The sequence below is a fragment of the Pleurodeles waltl genome, chromosome 4_1 (assembly GCF_031143425.1).
Source record: "Pleurodeles waltl isolate 20211129_DDA chromosome 4_1, aPleWal1.hap1.20221129, whole genome shotgun sequence".
NCBI lineage: Eukaryota > Metazoa > Chordata > Amphibia > Caudata > Salamandridae > Pleurodeles > Pleurodeles waltl.
Genome location: NC_090442.1, coordinates 659310110 through 659333125, shown reverse-complemented (window position 1 = coordinate 659333125; position 23016 = coordinate 659310110). Strand labels below are relative to the sequence as shown.

The following is a 23016-nucleotide window of genomic DNA, read 5'->3' as shown; positions in this document are numbered from 1 at the left end:
AAATTTGGAATCTTGTAATATCTGTAAGTCGATTACATCTTATAATATGGAATGGACCTGTGACCAATATGCCTAAATTTTGGCCGACATCATATGGAAAAGGGTTACAATCACCATCTGGCATCTAGTACAAAAAGCACTAGGAGATATACCCATCTTTTGTGATCTGTCAAGGGAGTAACAGACCCTATGGAAGTATTTGAACGGTATCAGCCATGGTCAGATATTTGCCAAAACAGCTACTCGTCTGTCCCTTAATGAAGAAACAGCATCCTGTGAGTTAAACACCAGTGCTTGGTATAGTCTTGAAATACCCTTCCTTTCTCCGTTTTCCAGGACTAATTCGTCTCCTATCAGGTTGAAGTCTTGGATGAGGTTTAGTGCATCATTATACTTTACTTGTGATACAGCTGTCAAAAATAAAAACATTGTGTTCTGTGCATGTCAAATCCTGTACTCAGGCCAGTGAATGATTTAAAAAGCATGGGAATCCATATGTTCCCAGGCCTCAAAATCCCAATTCTGCCCATGATGTAAAGCTTTCCAGTCTGGAAAAAGAGGATACACAAGTAACGGCCCTCAAGGGTGTCAATTTAGTCAATTTTAATTCCAGGACGCCCGGTGAAGAGCCTTGAACCAACACTCTGTGCACAATGTTGTGACTGGCAACAAGAATTCCAAGGACGTATTGCTATATAAATGTATCTTTTGATCTCTTGATCCTCAAGAAAATACAATTCAAGTTAAATTGTGGGGTCATCTCTATATCTAAGCATCCAGTTGGGAGCTTTCTAATGGAGCTGTATATCTGGTATCACTAGTCTCCCATCGTTGGGCGACTTGACACATTTATTAATGGATACACTTGGTGGGCACCACCTCAAAGGAAGGATGTTAAATTGGATTGTGAACTTTTAAACAAAGAAGGGAGTAGAGGGAGTGGATAGTTTTGTAGCATGCATAGCAACTGAGTTAGTGATAGCATTTTGTATAGTGCCCCTTTGCCCACTATTTAGATGGGAAGTTTACTCCATGTTGTGAACTGATGCTTCAGTTTCCCCAGCAACAGGGCAACATTCCGTTTCCAGTATTCAGCTCGATGTGTTGATACGTATATACACAACTATTTGAAGGGACCAGGGTGACCTATACGGAGGGAATATTAAGATTGTCTAAAACCTCTGGATAATTCAATGGGACCAAAACTGATTTAAGACAGTTGACCCTAATTCTCCAAGCATCCCAATATATATTAAGAATCTGAAATCTGAACAGCTGCATCCTCTGTAGATATAAGAACGCTGTCTGCATATAAGGCTATATGGTCTTCGAAGCCCTCACCATGTCCTATATCTGCGCATCTTGCTGGATCCATGTCACCAGAGGCTCCACTACCAGGGCGAACAGGAGAGGGGACATCCCTGACTCATCTGCCTATCTACTGAAAAGGGCCAGGACAAGACTCAGTTCGGTTAGACTCTGATCCAGGGGGAGGAGTAAAGGAGGCATATATAGGATATGAATCTGGGAGCAAGGTAAATTATATCCAAGGCTGGTACAAAATCAACCAGGAGATATAGTTGAACAGCTTCCTAAAGTCTTTTGCAAGCTAGTAACAGTTGGGAGCACACTACCTCACACTCCAGCAAGCAGTGTCCCATTGCATTTTGGTAATTGCAGTACAAATTTGTGCTTACTTCATTTGTAGTATGTATATTTTCACCTTACTGGGTGCAACTAGTGATGTATTTCTCTAGACACGTGTTTCTGGGTTTAGCCCGTCATCGGTAGAGAGCAGCAGGCTTTTTTTTCTGGGGTTGCTGTAATTTTGCAAGCTAGATGGATTGTTGTGAAATTTTCTGCACATTTGCTAATGCGCCACAGACAATGTCCAGTTCCTCTTGAAGCCATTACACTGTTCTGGTAGAACCTCACTAAGGGACGAAAAGATTTTGCTAATCTGGAGGCCAGTAATTTGGCCATAATCTTGGCCTCCGTGTTAATCAGGAAAATAGGCCTATATGAGGCACAGTCAGTAGTATTTTTCCCAGGCTTAAGAATAACTACAATAGTGGTCCTGCTGAGATCATGTGCCATTCTGTAATATGTAAAGCCTCCCAAACCCTAGCATCAAAAGGGTCTTTCAGTTTACTCGCATATTTCTTAAAAAATTCGGGAAGGAAGACATTTGGCCCGGGGGTCTTCCCAGAGGACAGTGCTTTAATTACCTGATATCTCTGTGCCAATATCAGATATCTAATGCCTCTTTAACACTGTGCAGTACGGCTACTTTAAGGTCTTGCCTTCTCAGTCTGTTTCTTTCAGCATAAGGAATGGGGCATGGCCTGATACAGTCTAAGGTAATAGCTAGCAAATACCTTTGCAAATTCTTCAGATATGGTGACCATCCCCCTAACAGGGTCATGTATGTAAGCAATTATTCTGAGGCCCGCTTCTGTATTACCCAACCAATAAATAGCTTGTCCATTTTACATAATATAGTCTGTATTGTGATGCCACCTAAGTGCTGTGGGCCTCTCTAGTATTATTTTCCTTAAGGGACAACTTCACTGCCTCCAACTGTGTGAGGGTCTACATCTCTTTATTAAGTGCATATTGTGTCTGTAGGGTAAGTCGAGGGTCTCTACATCTGTAATAGCTTTTTTTTGTTCATCCCTGCACTGCTCTCCTAGAGAGATTAGTGTTCCCCTTATTGTGCTCTTGGGGCTCCCCATACAGCAGTTGCTGATGGGACTCTGGGTCGATTAATATCAAGGTAGTTTTCAAATCCACTGCGCTAACAGTTCCGCAAAATGCCCATCCAACAACCAGGTGCTCAACCATCACTGTCCCTCCCCAAATCTTCAGGAGTCCCCTGAGTGAAATCTCCAGTGGGGTGTAGTTAGACAAACACCAAGGGAGGAACCTAGATCTGCACCTCTGACTATTCTACTGGCAGCACAAACAAGTAGTCTAACCTGGACTGTGATTTATGGGCCTCTGAACAGAACGAGAATTCTCAGTAAGTTGGGTGTTTTTTCCACCACAGGTCTTGCATAACCAAAGAAGAAGACCAGATTTTTTTTTTTTTTGGGGTGTGTGTGGTGTAGTCGGGGGGTTGTCCGCATCTTTGCGTACCATGGTGTTCAATGCTGGATTCATAATTGTGTTAAAGTTGCCTCCAAGTTGTAAACGCGTAGCCTGAAGCTTGAGAACTACATCAATTAAAGAACGCAGCATATTCCCAGCCAGTGTAGGTGGCACATAACCACTTTTAAAGGTCCAGTAAGATCCTTCCAGAAGCCTAGAGACAACCACATATCATCCCAAGGGATCATTGTGCGTCTCAGTAGCAGTGAAGGGGAATGCCCTATGAATAAGGATAGTCACTTCCCGGAATCCCCTTATGAAACAAGCACAATAAATCCTAAAATACCTGTATTGGCCTAGGAAGCTGCACTGGGTGCAAAGTAAATGTTTCTCTTGTTGTAGGATTAATTTAGGAATCGGTATGAGGTATTGTAGTATTGCCCCCTCCTAGTGATTTTATGATTTAAACCATTCACATTATATCAAATGATCATGAACTCCACCTGTGCAGTCATGTATTAACTACTGTACTTCACAGGTACCTTACCAAAGTGCCTAAACAAATATTAGTATGTTGCCTTGTCAAAACCATTAACTTAAACCCCTGACCAACTCCCCCACCCCATACTTCCCAGAGCAAAGGATCTGTCACCCATTAACAATGGGTAGGTAAAGTACGTACGATGGCATGAGCTGTCAGACAGCTAGATGACTGATGATTGATGATCCTCATGCCCGCTGGCATGTCAGCTGGAAAATATCCTCCCTTTGGTGTGGAATCGGTCTATCTATATTCATCTCTCTACTCATGTGCCCCTAGATAGTGCCTGTGTTTCTGTCTTGGAACCCTCCATTCCCCCACACCTCGTAGCCCCTTATACACTGCCACCCTCATCTTCGCTGGAGCCTGTTGAGAGGGGAATGCCACCAAGTTCTGTTCTGCGATGCTTTGATCCAACACAGTGTCTCCTCCCACGTTGCTAAATCCTTGTCTCCCTAGTTCTCCGTGTTACTTCTAGTGTTTACTCATTCTCATGTGACAGTGCTTTATGGATCACTTTTAATTTTGCTGAGTAAGGAAACCTATATTAAGGCTAAATTGCCCTAAATGTTTGTTTTACTGCTTGAAAGGATTGACAATGCTGTTGAATCTTGGTTGTGTAATCCAAAAAAAGAAAGATCTTGGAAGAACTGCAAAGCACTTCATTATGTTCCCGGGCTGCTTTAAGAATTGCGTCCTTGTCCGCATAGTTCATTATGCTGATAATCATAGGGTGAGAAGCCCCAGCATCAGAACCAACGCGTGATAAGCCCGTTCAAGGACCAAGCACAGTGAAAGCCTGGTCCTCATTTATCCATAATCTAATTCATTTCATCAAGAATTGCATAGGACGGGGCACTTCTTGGGCCTCCAGAATACCCACAAAGCAAAGATTGTTCCTTTGGGATCTGGATTCAACGTCTTCCCCTCAGTGACTCCTCTGTGCAGTGATGTCTTTTAGACTCCTATTGTCTGCCACAAGAGCCTGGAGTTTGTCTTCAGGAGAGGAGATGTAATCCTCTGCCTCCTTGGTATGAACTGCCAAGTTCCAGACATCTTTGTGCCAGCAAGAGACTTCCACACTAACTCTTGATGTCCTCTTAGGATCTTTGAGTATCATGAACAGCTTTTTTTGGTGATTCTGGACTTGGCAGCTGATCTTGCTGGGCTTATGGTGGTTGTTGGCCCGATCCCAAAGCCTTGGCCTTGCCCATATTAGATGGCAGAGCCAGTTGTCCCGCCCAGGCATGGGAAGTGTGGTGGGGGATGCTTCATACAGTGTTGAACAGTACCTGTGAAATAAATTCTGCCTCTCCTGTGCAGTATTTTATGTATTTACGAGCAGTCAACACAAAAGATGACCCCCACCCCCACCAGTTTCAGGGTATCACCCTTCATCAGCCAGGCTAGCTTGAAGCTTTTGTCACCCCAAGTGGGAAGGGTATGCCCAGACGTGGGTCCCGTGCCCACTGCGCCACTGGATTCAAGCTAGCCTTGCTGATGAAGGGTGGTACCATGAAACCGGTCCTAGGATGCTTGTTTCCGGTCCAGGGAGGACCTGGCTCAGCAGTTCGGGCTGGTCTGTTCCCATGAGGAACAAGGTCAAGACTGATTTGCATATTTCTGGGTACAAACTGGGGTGGCATGGTGATCTAAAGAGCAATGGATTAAACCTACATCTTTGGCTGGGGGTGAGTGTTTGCATTGTTTAGCATTCTGTCCATCATCTGTTCTTTTTGCATTATTATTATTATAATAGGCATGCTCAAACGACAGTTCCCAACCTGCCTCCAATTAGTTGCAGAGCCTAGTTGTTCTTGACTGGCGCAGTAAAAGGCAATGTTTTGCTGCTTTTACGTCTGTAGAACTAGCCAGCCTGAAGAAATATTGTTTTTCAAAAAGAGAGCCGAGACTATTGGGTGTGTTTTTATCTTCAGGCTGAAATTGCTTAATTAACAACTGTTTTACTAACATTAAGACAAGCACGCCTTCATAGGGCTTTCAATGTCCTCCTTAACTGTCGGGCTGTGACAATATGCTCACTGGCACAGAGACTGTCATTAAACCTGGGTCACAGATGTCAGTCCCGAACATTGAATAGTGCATGTTTAGGTCACGTAATACCCTCAAGGGTTAATCGATGTTCCAAATAAGCAAAATATGTATTATCATCGTAATGGAGCTTACCTTTGCCATACTAGCATCCATATCCAAGTCGTATCGCTGGTGTATCTTGGGGAGTGAAACTGAAATAAAAATATATGCATGTTCTCATAGTTTTCAAAACAACTACCAAACACAGAAAACAATGCAGATCGACTTATTGTTTACCTGATTTGCATTCAACTATTTCTACATAAATTATGGTGGTCTAAGATCATGAAGTGACACAGCATGCTTCTAAATCTTTTGATTGCTCTGAGAATACAACTTATTTAGTGTAGAGGTGTGCATAGTCAACAAGGTGAGTTTCTCGTAACTTGGCACATTTTCATTTTTACTCTTTGCAAAAAGCAAAGTGTGTGACGTTAATATAAACAGCAGAGCTTCAGTCGCTCTTTGCAGCATCAGGAAGGTATTGCCACTGCCACAAAGGGTAGTATGCATACTGTTGTGGCTTGTTAGCAGTCTTTTGTAAGAGGCCCCAAACAGGCACATCTTCCACCCACCACTAATCCTTATATTGCCCCCCTGCTTTGTGAGACTGTCCCTACCTCAACATTTTGAACAAGTGCCGCACCAAGGCTGGGATTGCACAGCACCTGTTGGAGATCTGCATTCAAAACATTTTCAAAGAGGACGTGTGTCTGCCTACATCATAGTTAATTAGGCTGTAGTGAGGCCTCAACAAACAGCTTATAAAGTATCAGCTACTTCTCAATATGTGTGACACCAAAGAATCAAAACAAACAGCGGGACTCCAAGTGATAGCAGCAGGAATTTCAGGATGCTGATGTGGATTATCATATAAGTGAGAATGGAGTTAGAACTATTATAATCACTCACTCATCCAGTTATACATTCCTGTCAATTTCAACACCAGCTCCAGAGATCTTTCTGTAGCCTACACCACTCATGCCCTAATTGAGCATGTTCTGTGGGCAATGGAATCTTGTACCACACTGCCCCCTTGATCTATTCTGTAGGAAATGGAAGACTGCACTTTTTGCCTTCTGTGAGAAAGGTTTGGTTTGCTCCTTCCCTGCTGTCCCCATTCTGTGAGGAAATAAAATTGCACTGCTGCTGCCCGATTTGTACCTGGATTGTGATGGGAAAAGCCTATGCTAATGCTACTCTAGCCATACCTGTTCTCAGAAAGAGAAACTGTTTCTGCCTAATGTGTACCTGTTCTATGACGTGGTGTGCTTCTCCTGTTATTGCCACATCTTATAAAAAATAAAAAAAAACACAAAACAAATTATATTTTGAAGCACTTGTACAACATGCCCAAGCAAGTCAGAAGCTTTTGTTGGATCAAGGAAAAAAATTAGTTACAGGGCCCTGACCCAGAGAACCTGGTTTCAATCACAGCTTCCCAGTTTGGACAAACTGAACTTGAGCAATTACTTTTCTTTTCTCTGACTCCTTTTCAGTGATACTCACATTTCAGAGCACCTTGAAATAATCCAGTTCAGGATGTTAACTGTACAAAAATCTGCCTTGTTTATGTTTTAATATACCATTATATGGCTCCATGTAAAACAATAAAGTCATGAGTCATCAGGGAAGAAGAGGCAAGTAATGTGATATGCATCCATGATCTGAACTGCAGTGTCCAATTAGTAAATCTGATTTCAAGCCCAGCTTCTAATCTGTAACAAACAGTATGGCCCTAGGCAATTAGTTTCCTCTCCTCTGCCTCCTTTTTGCATGATCATCACATTTGAAAGCACCTTGAAATAATTCAGATCATGAACAGTATTGCTTATTGTGTTAGGTCTAACATACCATAATGTTGCTACATCTATAAAAGTAAAGGCTTATATATGAGAAACAAGACAACTGACTTGCCTCTTGAGTTATCAATATCATTGACACAGCAGAAAGGGTGCGGCTCACAAATTCTAATAAAGGTGATACAGTTCAGCGATATAATTTGAGGTGCTAAAATGAAACGATTATAAATATTTTTTTTATGTAAAAGTTCATATTACTGCTATAATAAAGCAGCAGTCAGTGGCACTTGCAGCAGGGTAGTAACGCCCAGGATCAGCTATGTGCTGTTCGCCACATCCCTTGAAGTGCTGCTTTTCTAGACTGTCACTATCACTGCCTTATTAGCGCTGATAGCAAGGTAGAAGATACTTTAGTGTTGGGTGTGTGGTTTGGGGTCCGTGGACTATGCACACACGCTGCCGACACACAGTTAGGTGTGAGTGTGGCTTGGTAGCGTGGGCATGACCTGTTTCAAAGCACAGACTATGATTACAGTGATTCACCCTGCTAAACATGCTGATAACCTTAGCAATAGCAACGTTACAAGGTTTCTTCAAGGATTGGGGCCCTGCAAAGATTTCCCCTGCCCCAACCAGCCATTCTGAGGCTGGTGAACAAACCCTATGAAGCATGAGCTAATCATAATATGTGGTGTGAGATGCCTATATTCCTGGGGAAGATACCAGACTCCACCAGGGAAATATTCAAGCACTGAAACATGCCACTGCAATAAAGCAGTAGGGTCCATTGCTCAGATCTCCTATTTTTAACCTTGTGGTATGGAGATTCAAAGTTAAAATAATTTTAAGCTCATCCACATACAATTTTAATACACGTCATACAGAGTCTGGCTCCCTGACCCCGACATGATTAGTGCCTATCAGGTGACCCTTGCTTAGCCTGCCAGACTCATCATTCTTTGAGAAGGTAGGCATGGAGGGGCTATGGCACGCATAATGATGGTCCATCACTGACTTTAGCATCTGAATGAATCCTGATCTCCCTACACATGTATTTTTAGACCTCATGTGTGTGCTCTTGTTAGGGGTAAGTATTTTTTATTTACCTTTTATACTCTCATTGAGCGCTTTTTTTAAAATTAGTGTGAAGCCTCTCTACGTTTTTTTGTTTTTTTTTAAGTGGTCACCAGTTTTTGCCCCGAGGTCCGCCTGCCCACCATGTATTTAGTGGACAGGCACTTGTGTTATTTATGGGCGCATTTTAGCTTATCAAGGCTGTTAATGAGCATGTGCCAGCCCTGAAACATTAACTAAAGGGACAGAGATGTGTGCTCCATTTCCAGGCATGTTAAATAAATCCTATCCTCACTACAAAGGTACTTTTACCTCTAACTTGCGCTCTCAGCCTGGAAGAAGTATTCGAAATTTACCTTTTTTTTATATTCTTATTGCGCTCTTTTTAATCAGTGTGAAACCTTAGGGATTAATCAATCTTAATGCCCTCCGTTGGTATTATTTATTTTGCTCTCTAGTCTGCCTACACATTATGTGTTTGGTGGAGAGGGCTGTTGTGTATTGTTGGGTGCCTCGTCAAGTTAGCATTTTAGCTACCTCGAATGTTCCAGAGCACATGCCAGCTCTCAAACACTCATGTAAGGGTCAGGGTAGGGTGCATGTCCAGTTCTCAATTTTACCAAAAAGTTCAGCAGTTTTTATTCCTTTTAACCAGATCGATCAACCTATCAGGTGAACTTTCAAATGATTGGGAAAAAAAGGGGTGATCAAGACACTCTTAAAGAAATGTAACCTGGATAGTAGCAACTTATGTAACTATAGATCCATTACACTTCTTCCCGCTATGAGCAAAGTTGAGAAAGGATTGTTGCTTAGTAGTTGGTAAAGGTAATTATCTCAATATCTGGCAGGTACTGAGACCGCACTGGCGCTGACACTGGAAGAACTATGCCTGACTGTTGACCAGGGTGACACAGGTGCAACTGTTCTCCTAGACCTGTTCCCAGCGTTTGAGACAGTCAATCATCATATTTTAATCAGGGGAACTGTGTAACTGGGTCTGGGGTGCTTAGTGCTGGCATAGTTCTCCTGTTTTAAAGGCTTGTATAGTAATAGTGCCACTTTTTTTGCTCGGCTTCTAAGGAGATTACCTGCAGAGTACCACAGGGATCATCCTCATCAACTACTCCCTTTAAACCTTGATTAACTCCTCTGGGCGTACCATATTATAATATGCTGATAATATGCAGCTGATCATATGGTTAGATCAATATGCCACAGGGTCTGTACAAAGTCTTACATCTTGTCTTACAGAATTTCAATTGCAGATGTTGGTCAATTTTGTTCAGCTTAGTGTTGATACAAATGAAGTTATTGCTCAATGGCAACCATTTGAATAGATGGGACAAATCCATGAGGCCCAGTTTTAGCAGTTCACTTCCTCATGCCCTTGGAGACAATGAAATCGCTTGGATTTCTGTTTGATGACCCGCTCACTGAATCATCAGGTCAAAGTGGTTTCCTCAGCCTGTTCCTTTCAAATTACAATTACTAAAAAGGTTCTAACTTTTCTCCTTAAATTGTCCATGCTCAGGTTATATTGCCAATTGACCTACCTTGATTATTGTAATGCACTGTATCTAGGTCTGCCTCAATATTCTTTGAAATCATTACAGGGAATTCAAAATGTGGCACTCAAAATGATATGTGGGCTGAGAAAATATGAGCTTTTTCCACTGGCTAGGATTGCTTTACACTGACTACCCATAGAAGAGAGGGTGTTCTTTAAAGCTGTATGCTTATTGCACAAGACCTTTTATGGTTTTGAAATAAATCTCCTCTAGCCATCACATATCAGCCAGACACCTTCATTTGAATTTAGTAAGAATATCTGTGACAGAGAACTCAGATTATAAATAACTTTACTTTGAGATTAATGTATTCTGATATTCATAAAAAGGTTAAACAGAATAGCTAGTGCAAGCGAACCTCAGAAGCACATATTCAGGAGTCACTGAAAGAATTCCTAAGCAAACAGGTCATGCGGGTAAACATGGCCACCTGATGCATCTGTCCTGAAGTCAAGAATTCATGCAATAAGGCTTACAAAAGTATGAACCAGTCCTGGAAGATTTGAAATGTCCTGAAAAGGCATTAGGAAGTAGTTTATTTGGGACGAAAGCATTAATTTAGCTAAGTGTTCAGAAGAAGCTAGACCCATGAGGACAACTCCACAATTAACAAAGAGCTGTTTGGCCTAGCTTGTGATTTGATTTAAGCATTACTGCATAGCCATTTCAATAACCATTTTATGTAAAGAAATGTAAGCCTGGGGCGATAGTTGTAGAAACAAGGTGGCAGGCAGGTGGACTAAGTGAGCTAATTGATGAGGAAATCAGAAATTACCTGAGGGAGGAAGAAAGAATGCAAGGCTGACTGTGTAAGTCTCCTCAGGATAAATATGGTAAGCAACAGGATTACATAAGGTTATGACATTTTTGGTTGTCTTTCAAGACACCAAAAGCAAAGTCTCTTGCCTTTAAAGATGTATGAAGAACTTGTAGAACCATATCTGGATTCTTTCAGGATGCCATGTAATTATCTGTAAGAGTTAGGTGGTCATATTTGAAATGTTTGAGAGCCAGGCTGTTAAGCTCAGCAACACAATGCTTCCGTAGAAAACTCACATCACTGAGAAAGCTCTAGTCAATACAATATTTCTTGTACAGACAGCTGCAACATCCCGAAATACCTCCCCTGTCATGGCTTGTCCAAAGCAATGACTGTCAAATTTGTTTCTGGGGTTGGAGATTACTTTTTCCAGGTACTGGATTGGATTATAAGCTTACATGAATAATATAGATAGGCTTACTAAAGGGATATTTTCTGGTTGACTCTGAGCAGAGAAAATCTTTGAGTACTGTGCTCTTCAACTAGGCATCTGTCAAGCTTGAATGCCTTTGAATTATGAAGGCCAGAGTGATGGCTTGCCGTGATTTGACTGCTGCTCTCTAGTGCCCAGAACCAAATTGACACTGGACTGTGATTTCCTCCGTCAGTTCAGACAATACATAGTGATGTTCTTTCAAGTTTAGTGAAAACAAAGTGGGGTAGGCTGCTGGAAGAAAGGTTTGAGGGCAAGATGGAATGTCCTCAACTCCAATATAATGATATGATATTATTTCAGAGATCATTTGCCACAACTGGTCTTCTCGTCTATATGGGCTCACCAGTACCCCTCATCAACAAGTGTGTTAGGATAATCTGAAGCTGTTCTAAGGATTCTCTCTATTAAACACCATCAAGTCAGGGACTGTACAGCTGTCTAGCCCGTTAAAATGCAGTTACCTAGTAAAGAGTTTTCATTTATAACCCGATGTATAGTACCAGCAAAATATGTATTGCCACAGAATCTGGGAGAAATATCACTCCGACCATCAGATGAGAAATTATCTGCAGAGGACGGCACTTGTTACTTGCATGATATACTGCGAAGTGGTTTCTTTAAATGTTGCACCACTCCTAGAGCTTGAACAAACTAAGTTTAGAATAAAGTCAAAACGTCTTGGTTGATATGAACACCCAATCCTATAAAAGATACATTGCTATTTTGCCAGTCTCAAAGAATTTGTCATTGAGAGCTAGCCCTAAGGAGCCATTCATCAAGACCTCAGTAAACTAAAATACATTTGGAAAGCCACAAACATGTCCAAGCATTTCCAAAAGGCCATGGGGAGGCCTGCAATCCAACAAGAAAGAACTCTGTACTTAGAATGTTTGGTGCCAATTCTGTTAATTATACAGATCCCAGTGTGAAAGTATGTGTTTTGTAGATCTGTGATTGATATTGAGTCCCTCATGTTGGTGAGGGCAGATACTGGGCAACAGCAACATCCTGAACTATTCCTCTTGGTTCACTTATTTGCTAGCTTGCGCTTTATTGAAACTTTGGTGTTTTTGAACAGAACCTATCTTTGCAAGAGGCTCAGAGACAAAATGTTCAACTACATTGGTAGAATATGGGGGGAAAAAGTGGAAAAACTGATTTCGTATCCACACAATACCTTGCACCCGTTTGGCAGGAGAAGTTTAGAAATGCCCCCTCCGAGTGGATGCTGGTAGTGAGAACAGATTGATTAAGTCATTGCTTTGAGGGCTCTAGATCTTTTCCAGTGGGCACAAATGGTTTCTGGTTAGCTCTACTTTATGATGAGAAGGGAAAGCCCAGGGATCTTTTACTTTTCCTGAGGGTTAACAATGTCAGATGTAGGCAGGATGTTCATCTCATTAAATTAACTTATCAGTAGTCAAACGAAGACACTCAGAGATATTTTCTGCTTAAACTGATTCATGGAGTGCCACATGATAATCGCGATGTAGGAGAGACACAGAATTGTAGGCCTTCAAGTGGTAGCTGAGATTGAGCAAACCTTCATTCTTCACATTCATATGTCTACTGTTTTTCTCTGAGGGAGACAGGAGAGTTGTATTTTTCTAGGTTCAACAACCACCAAGGAATCTGAGAGAAATGTATTCAATCAAAAATTCAGAACCTGATATGGCAACTCAGATTTTGTTTCATAGGCCTAGCTCAGAAGAGCGCTGAAACGATCTACATAACTAGTTCCAGGAAACCACGTAGACCAAGCATGTCAAGAACTAGAGTTATAGGCCTGGATTGCAGTATCATCTGCAGAATCTTGTATAATCGTTGAATATGCACTATGCAGCGGAGGCGCCAATATGGAGACTACTCACAGTAAGCTTTGTTGGAAAAAAGTCATACATGGAGAAATTGTACTTGAGACGGAGCAGAATTCAGAGACTGTGTGAGCGCCTCAGTGATGATCAGATGCGCTTTACTTGCACAGTCTTGCCTAAGTTTCTTGCCAGTATGGTCAGAAGACTATTCTAAAGGTTTAGAAGTAGAATATTATCTAGTGCCTGGAGTGGCAGCTGGAGGGATGGGCACAAGAGAATTATCCACTGATGCATGTATGTGGCATTTATATAGCACCAACCTAGCTGAATCGACTTACTACCAGGGTCTACGTGGACAAAGAAGATCGGTAGTCGATTATCAGCATGAGAAAAGGTCCTAACATTGAGCGCATTTAACGCTCTGTTCACAAATAACTAAAACCCGCTGGATATGGCTTACTTATTGGAATTGAACTTAAGGCCCTGAAGAAGTCCTGTTGTATGGACAAAATGCGTTAGCTGTTGCTGTTAGGAATACGTGTCTATTTTCAAAAGAGAAAGAAGAATAAAAACAAGATTTAAATGACTGAGACTATGAATTGGACACTTTAACTTAATTTTAGTGGTGCACCGTTGGTAAATTATTCGTATAGTTGCGTTGCACCTTGGCAGCAAGGTGTTGGAACGAGTGCACACGTCAATAATTTGTTGTTGATTATTGAATCTTTGATTTATGTTAGGTAACAGGAGGTAGGTGCATGGAAATATAGTCTGCTGCTTTGTGTTTTGTATAATAACATCTGGACAGATGCCTACGTGGCTGACTGGCAGATGTTCAAAACTGGAACACGCAGAGAATAAACATAGTTACTGCCTTCTAGTTGAATGAGCTCAAGGCCCTCAGGACAGTCCTTTTTGGTCAAGGCATGACTCAGTCTTTTGTGTTTTGGTTTAAACCATGAACATCAAGTACAACATTAGAAACAGCCATTAGTAAAAATGGAGATGCTCATTAAATCATTACAAAGTGGTATTTTAACGTCTTTAGTGCGTTAAGCCATCTGGCAGAGTATCGCTGGTAGTTTACTTCCATAAATCATGGAGGCATTATGGATTATACATTTGTTGAACTAGCATATCCCACACTTTCATGTAGAGCACCAGCCTTATGTGCCTCAGCACAGAATTATCAAGAGGCAAAAACAAATTAAGGTCCTACTGTGGCATAAAGCAGGATGAAAGTGGAACCATATGCAAGTCCTTTTAAGAAATCCATTACAATATGTGACTTGAATATTGAAGGCTGATCAGGCACCCAAACAATGACCAAGATAACGATAAATAACCTTCAACTATTCCCACTGCAAAGTCTTGCCATGTCAAAGACAATACAAATAAAAGAACATCAGATAGTTTAACCTGTTGTTGGATGACTTGCTTCTCTTCACACCAAGTAACAAATTTAGCCCATTGGAATGAAAATACAGACTTGGTGAAGAGATGGCTAACAGCTGGAATGACATCCAAATCTTACCACAGAACATCAAAACCACTCAATTAGCTTTGTTCAGTCTATATGCATTGAGTTGTAGATTGTGGAGGTTTGGATAAAATCATTTTTCCTGTTGTTGGAACAGGAATATTGTCCCAAAGAGGCAGCCAAAGTAGAAGACGTATGCTCAGTCAGAAGTTCAGACTGCAATAGTTTTGAAGGTTAAGAGTCTCAATATGCAACTAAGTACAGGCTCAAAGAGCCCAGTCCGGGCTATCAAGATAAATGCGCTCGGTCCTGTCTTTCTTCAGAGCCCACAAGATTGGCAGTAAAGGTGGATTGGGTATAGGAGACCAGAGTCTCACTGAAGATGAAAGAGTCTTCTAGAGACCCTCAATAAGGAAATGCTTGAGTGCAAAAGGATGGCCAATGAGTGCTTTCGGAACTGGCAAATGGGTCTACAGAGGGTGCAGACCACTGGTCAGAGGTACCCTAAGCCACCTCCTGTGCAGACTGCACTCATGATTATTAGGATGAGTGCTGCTGTGTCATCTGTTCGAATGTTGAGGGAGCACTGCAGGTAACTCACGGTCAGGAAATCCTGTAAAGTGCCAGCTACTGCAAAAACATCAAGCCTTCAGGCAGACAAGACACTACTCCGCCATTCTTGCTGCAGTACCACAGACCAGTTGTGTTGTCTGTCAGCAACTGGATTGACTTACCCTTGATGGACGGAAGATGGCTCACAGCTTCAAAAGATTTATATGATGGCAGATCTGAGACCAAGATCTCTGATCTTCATATGATCCTGGGGCCCTCCCTAGACCAGAGATCATACATCTTTAACCACTGTTGACTCTAATGGGGAAAGAAAAAAGCCTGCCACTCGTCAGAGGGGTGTCAATCATCCACCAACGAAGGTCCTGAGCTGCCTTATCAGAAATGTGAATGCGGTCCTAAAAGCATCCTCAGTACTGGGTTTACTGCTGCCACAGATTCCACCTAAGGACCTACACATGTTAACGGGTGTGAGACACCAGCATGATGCAAGGAGCCCAAGACGTTGCAGAACCATTAAAGATCAAACACATATATTAGCCTAAATGCTCTGAACTTACTGCAAGGGTAAATGGCATTCAAGGCAACTGTGCCTAGACTGACACTGATAAAGGGAATTCTTTGCAGAATACGGAGTCCATGTGCACTACTCAGCAGATGTGCCACAGACATGACTTTCATAAAGATCAGAGGGCCCATGCAAGACTGAATGGCAGGACAGTGAATTTGAAATTTTCTGAACCTTCTGTCCCCCTCAAATTAGAGCTACTTAATGTAGGACTGCAGGACCAATGCATGAAAGTATACATCCTGCAGGTCCAGGGACACCACCAGATCCTCATGATTCAAGGTCTCCTTTTAGAGGAAGAAGTTCATGACCCTGAAGTCTAAATTTGGCCTTAGTGCCCAGCCTGCTGGAGGACCAGAAAATAGAGAATGGCATCACGGTGCTCTCTACACCTCTGGTATTAGTTTGATTGCCCCTTGGCAAGTAACAGCCTAATTTTCTTTGACTGAATTTAGGCATGATTCACCAGTGCCTGGGAGAAATTGTGAGGAGGGAAGTCTGATGGTATACAATGCCAGTGAGTTTGTCAACACTGCATTATACAGTCGATTGGTCTCAAAGTTAGGTTGGGGGTGAACTAAAGAAATTTGACAAAAATGCGAGAAAAGGAGGGCGAGAAGTACTAGTGCTGTTCTTGGCATCATCTTCTGCAAAATGTCTGCATGGATAGCAGCAAGGGTTAGAAGGGTTCTCATTGGTGATACTTGAGTCCCAGTGAATATCCTCTGAACTTTTTGTACAACTGATAGAAATCCTAAGACGGAGAAAAAAATAAACATTAAGCAAGCCTTAGCTCTGCTGTCATGGAATTTCTCTATGGTTACACTAGCCTTCTCCTCAAAGAGCCTAAATCTCATCAAATGACATGCTGACCAAAGACCTGGATGTCCCATGACAATCCAGTGAAACACATCCAAGCATGAAGCTGATGCCACCATAACACGAGGAACGATAACTGTAGCTTCCAGCCATAAAAAACAAAGTGTTTTGCAGTAGCCTGTCTACCATGTACTTTCTCAGCAAAGATACTATATATGCCCTGAGGCAGGGTCAGCATTGCCTCACATGCAATGTCTCAAACTGTTTGAGTTAATATCCGGGCCAGCAGGAAACCTCATTCAGGAAGCACCATGTCAAACTTGCAGAAGAAAAAATGTATTGCCCATAATATTAATTTATTTTGACTTGCGCTTAAATAGTTTTGTCCAAGCTACCAGGACTGAGTCAGCCAAGACATTACTAAAATTCAACAAAGGCTCAGAAGTTAATGGCCCAGGTTGCAAAATGTTTGTAAGGAGGTTAGTGTTAGTCCATTGAGACTGGTAATTCAAGGATTTACACAGTCCTGCAAACCACTACAACAAAGGAGGCAATCTCCTCTACAGGAGGCCCTGTAGGTGCATCCAGGCTGTATCCTTATACAGGGAACTGATTCAGTATGTGCTACGAACCACGAACACTGCACCAACTCTAGCAGTACAAGTAGTACGGGGTAGGTACCGTTTACCACTAAACCGTGTCCAGGTCCTTGAGACATGGACAGCATCAGAAAGACAAAGAGGTCTTGATTACGGGCCCTCTGGAACTTTAAGTGTTACTGTCGATGTTTGAGCCTAAGAGACCAACAAGCCTGAATGTCCCAGGTGTGTGTGTGTGTGTGTGGGAGGGGGGGGGGGGGGGGTGGGAAGAGGTGTTCTGTGTGTTAACTTGCCAATCACTTGGGCCACATCCCAATCCATTACTTTTGCCCACCATGCCACCTCAGTTTGGACCAAGCCATACGCAAATCAGTATAGACTCTGCTCCAATGGGAACAGTCCAGCCCAAAATGCCAAGCTAGGTCCTCCTTGAACCAGAATACAAGCAACCTAGGAACCGTTTCACCCTTATTATGGGCTCTTCAGCCAGGTATAGCTTAATTCCAGTGGCACAGTCAGCAGGGGGACCCACGTGTGGGTATACCCGATGCACATAGGGCATCAATTGCAACACCAAGGTGATGGAATAAATGCTTGAACTACTCTCAGCCACTGGCAATCGCTCAGGCAGCATCCCAATCCATTGCTTTTTGCCCACCATGCCACCTCAGTTTGAACCTAGCAATATGCAAATATCCACCAATAGGAACAGTTCAGCCCAAACTGCCAAGTCAGGTCCTCACTGAACAAGAATACAAGCAACCTCCAACTGGTTTTGCTCTTATTATGGGCACTTCAACCAGGAATACAGCATGATTCCAGAGGCACAGTCAGCACGGACGATGGACTGGGATGCAGCCCAAAGTGATTATCAGTGGCTGAGCTTAATAATGTTTTGTATATTTATTTATTTTTGTTCAGTAACATACAACTTTGACTCCAGGTCTCAAATCGCCTATATAACTTTGAGTGTCACCCGGAGCCCAGGCATTAAGGGCACACCTTGTGCGGGTCTGTGACTGACACCTGTTTCCTGCAATTGTGGTACAACTAGAATACCTGTGAAAATGTTTTCTGGAATCACTAGAAGAGGGCCTCCAGATGCACATCAGAAGGCATAAAAATAAGGGAACTGATGTCAGCACGCAGGAGTGGAGTTTATATGCAGCTCTGCTCTGTCATTTCTGGGATGGCATGTAATCAACGCAGTGCCACAGGATCCCCATATTTTGGCATGTGAGAGCACAGCTACAAAATCCCTTTGGTAGAGTCTAGCCCCAGGTATATTCTGAGGCTAGGTGAGCAAACTGTGGTTAGAAGACCAATCAAAAGGACTACTTGATCAATGGAAGGGGTGGGTCCGAAGGCTGTACCATATTGTTCAAAAGTGCTAGATGATATTGGAAAGCACACTCTGCGCCCCCCATAAATGTAAGCATCGTACGATAACTGGACTAAGAGCAATAAAGAGTGATCAATACAGTTAATGAGAGCAGTCTAGCAGTCGCAGATCTATTTGACAATGACTCTCTCCATTAACTATGCAGGCCTTCTACAAATATATGATATTCCAACAAGAAAGTTCCTATCATTCGGCTCCCTCACAAGTGGGTTGTAAGATGGGTTTGGGGCTGCAATGAGAGGAAGAACTGAAAATTCTTGATATACTTGCCACATGTCTCATAATGTGCAACCTTAGGAAAGCAATACCCCAGATATATCAAATCATGCAAGGAATGACTTAGGTTTCTCTGGCACATCACATTGGAAGGATGACCAGGGGACCAAATTAATCAAAACTGAGTGTACCACAGAAGTGAGATACCAAAAAAGGGTCTAAAAACGATAGATTCAAAATGCTTCACTACAATATTTTACCCTATACATACACACCATAACAACAATTACAGAGAACTTTTCCAGAGGTGGCTAATATTTACCTAAGATGCAACATGACAAATGCGGGTATGATCCACACGTTGTGGTCAGGTTAATCTATTGAACAATACTGGACACTGCAGATATGGTCAAATCAATGATAAGATGGGGTTAACTTGTGCTACCCAAACACCAGCATATTGGGTCTTATGCCCCAATCCAAGAAACAAAGTGTAGTTTTGATGACTTAGCTTTAGTACTGACGAAGAAACAGATCTACTGTATCATGAACCTCCCCCGGCCCGCCTCCCCCAAATACTGCTCATACATCTGTATGGAGAAAAGGACTGCAGAGATAGACAGAAGCACAGAACTGAGTCAGAATGGAGAAGAAAAAGCTAAAGGATGGGCAATAGTGTGTAACCATGTGGGACACCATTTTGTTGGCGCTAGTTGGATAATAAATACTATTATCTCAACTATTTAAGATGACAGGACCATATGACTATGGCTACAGCTTATTCCATATCTAGAGAATACTTTCCTCTCTCAAATTATATGACCTGCTGAGTGGCTTGTGGCTGATAACTCCATATCAGATGGCCAATGATGTGGCTAACATGTAGATAAATGAAACGGAATTGAATTGGTTGATGGGAAAACGTCAACCTGCTGCAACTTTTCTTTAGGCACAAGGAACTACTACATGTCAAATGAATACACTTTCACAGTTTTCATGCAGTAATGTTCAAAATGCCCTTCATACTGCCTTTGCACAGAAATCAGGCAAGACTGAGGCTGCAATGTGAGCAGCGAAACTTAAAATCAAGAGATTGATGAGTTGTTCAAGTGGAATCCACTGTGACCCAGGCAGCAGTGATCCAACGCCTGGACATTCAAAGGGATTTGGCGTGAACGGCTGAACTTAAATACTGTCCTGTCAGGTGTGGCCAGAAGAATTGGCAGAATTAATGGAAAAAATACATTAGGAATCCCAGCTCAGGATGATGGCTTTCCCTGGTTGAGAGACTACAGGAGTTTTGAGTACAAATGATTAAAGAGTCTCAAAGGAATTTGTTGGAGGGTCCCGAAAGGGGAAATGCAGCATGTGTAGAGCAGAGCTTACATACTTCCTAAGAGGAAGAAGGCTGGAGACACAGAAATAGGAGGAACAATGGTGGTTGCCCTTAACACCCCAGAGGAGCGTGACAGGATACAGAGAGAGCAGCCCTGCAGATGTCTGTAGTGTGTGACAACCAAAGACTTCTCTTGCTATATACTTTACCTAGGAAACATGACTTCTTGGCAGTCAAGAAAGTGCTGCGACCCGAGGCATAACAGCAACTGGGACTTTCCAATTTAACAGAAAAGGAAATAAATTAGTTCTCACAAAGTGAGGCAAGGCAGATCATTTTTTATATATGCCTGGAGGGAAACACAGAATGATGGCCAAGATGTTAATGAGAACTTGGGCCACCGCGTCCCTGCTACAAGGATAAGGGGAGCTCTCAGTTTCAACCTGTTGTGTTGACTAAGATGGCATTTTTCTACTGCAGAGAGGTGAAAGATAGACGATGTGAATTTATTGCTGATTTACATATTCTTTGGTCTCTCTGCTATCAGCTACTTTTCCTTAGGGCCTTTCAGGACGTTTTAGTAGTGTATGTTTTATTATTACTTAATGGGTATTACTATGCGCGAAGAAGAGGTATGCAATATCTGGCTTGGAGCTAGCAGGTTCTCAGCTTCTGAATCAGGTTTTTTATAGTGACCTTCTGTATAAAAACTATTAAAACCAACATTTTGCCAGAGTCCACTGGGACAAAAATAGCTGGGCTGATCATTATTTTAAGTTTACCTCAGGCTTCCTTATGAACTTTGTTTTCAGTGGATCTGGCATTGATACTTTTAAAAAACTATATAGCAAACTGGATGCAAACAATTCTCTTTTCATGGTTGCAGACAGGCTGAAAGTCTTGATCTGTGATGAGCATGTGACGGCAAGTAAGGTATGGTGTACCAGTCATACACTTCATGCAGCCCCAAAGTAGCATATCTGCAGTTACTAAATGTAACCAATTTATGGGTCTCAGACTGACCTGGTTCATATATTAAACCTGTGGTTGACACCATCTCGCTGCTTACAATAATGATGGGATTTTCTTCAGTGGTTCGAGGGAAATGCTGAGCTTTTCTAGTCGATTCCAGCACTAACCGTCGCCCTTCATAGAGCATTTCTTGATTCTCTGAGGGAATTTTTGTCTGTTTACAAACCAAATCCTGGAATACTGCAGTACTGTGAAAAAAAAAATTAAATGAACATCAGTTAAAGTGATTTCACAAGCAACGTACACATTAATTGTCAATGCCCATGCACCGTTTACTTATGTGTCATCCAAAGATGAACTGTAAATGACATAATTTTGCTTTAGATGAAGCAAATATAATTTTCTAATATTATCACCAGTTCTCTAAAGCGATTGATAAACTACACTTAAATGGAAAGCAACATTATAAAATATTGCACAGTGGCAGTCAGAGTTTCCATACGGAGAGTGTTTTAGTGGTGCTTATAACTCAGGCAGGGTTTCACAAATCTTCACAAAACCTTTAAATAAAAAATAAAAAAATGATTTATCCAATTTGGTTCCTTCCTTGAATATTTTGGGGTTATCTGTCAAGCTAGGGCCACAAAAAGAAAAAAAAAAAAAAAGGGCGGTGGAACGTCCCAAAACACTTTCCCTATGCAATTTGTAGAGTGAAAAGTGAGTAGACAATGAAACAGAATAAATTGTTGAACAGAATTACCCCAAATTTGATAGAAAGCTATATCTTTACTCAGAAAGGATTATTTTTGTGATTTGGTATAAATCTGTTCAGTTGTTTAACAAATTAAGGTTACAAAAATAACAATATGTAGTGCTTCGGGACTCCAGCAGAAAAATAAAGTGTTTTGACTGGCAGTTTTGAAACAAAAAAAACCTGACACGCACCAGTCATACGTAACTGACCTAAGCATAACTCGGACTACTATAATGCACTGCTTATGTCCTTACATATCAACATGGTAAAATATGAAATCTGTGGCACTGAAAGTTATATTTAAATCAGTTACAAACACAACTGGTGAATTTCAGTGTTTTTCTGGTTTTAAGACTGGAGGATTTGTTATTTTTACAAGACCTACGTATAGCTCAACTTTTAACTTTGATATATATATATATTGTTATAGTTGGGGCATGACGCTCTGGCCTCCGCATGACCTAAGGGCATTTATCCCAGAAATATTTACAAGCAGAGACGAGAAAGGGATGAAGGAGAGGGATTTGACCTCTCTTTCAGCAGCTTCAGACTTTTCATGTGCTTCGTGGAAAAGTAATGGCAGAAGCTCCGGTAAAGTGAATTTTTCAATGATTTACACAGGCTACAATAGAAAACATTACCAATGCAGGCACTGGGACATTGATGTTTACTCGGATTGCGGAGTTTGTAAAACGCTATTTTAGCAAATGAAAGTGAAATATACTCTGTAATAGAAAAACAATACTATCAGTGCATTATGGGAGATGTATGCTAATAGGAAGTCACGTGACATTGGATTTAAAAGCACTTGCTTCACTAAAAGCAGATATCACTTACCTATGATTAAGGCTGTTAGCCGAAACGCGTCAGGACTCTGGGGAGCTGCTATTTTAATTTGAAATACAGCCTTGATTGTGACTGGAACTGGGCCTCAGCATTTCGTTTTGGTTTTGATAGATATATATATATATATATATATATATATATATATATATGGAAAATGTCACTTACCCAGTGTACATCTGTTCGTGGCATGAGTCGCTGCAGATTCACATGCT

At 41.7% G+C, this 23016-nt stretch overlaps 1 protein-coding gene across 1 annotated transcript in view; it reads right to left on the bottom strand.

The window, feature by feature from the left end:
• Positions 1-23016, bottom strand: part of TBK1 (TANK binding kinase 1) — a 394952-nt gene that overhangs the window by 190425 nt on the left and 181511 nt on the right. The window contains exons 9-10 of the mRNA XM_069229127.1: positions 21256-21452; positions 5819-5877 (exon numbers count right to left, since the gene is read on the bottom strand). Coding sequence (XP_069085228.1) covers positions 5819-5877; positions 21256-21452 — 256 coding nt within the window. The remainder of the gene's footprint in view (positions 1-5818; positions 5878-21255; positions 21453-23016) is intronic.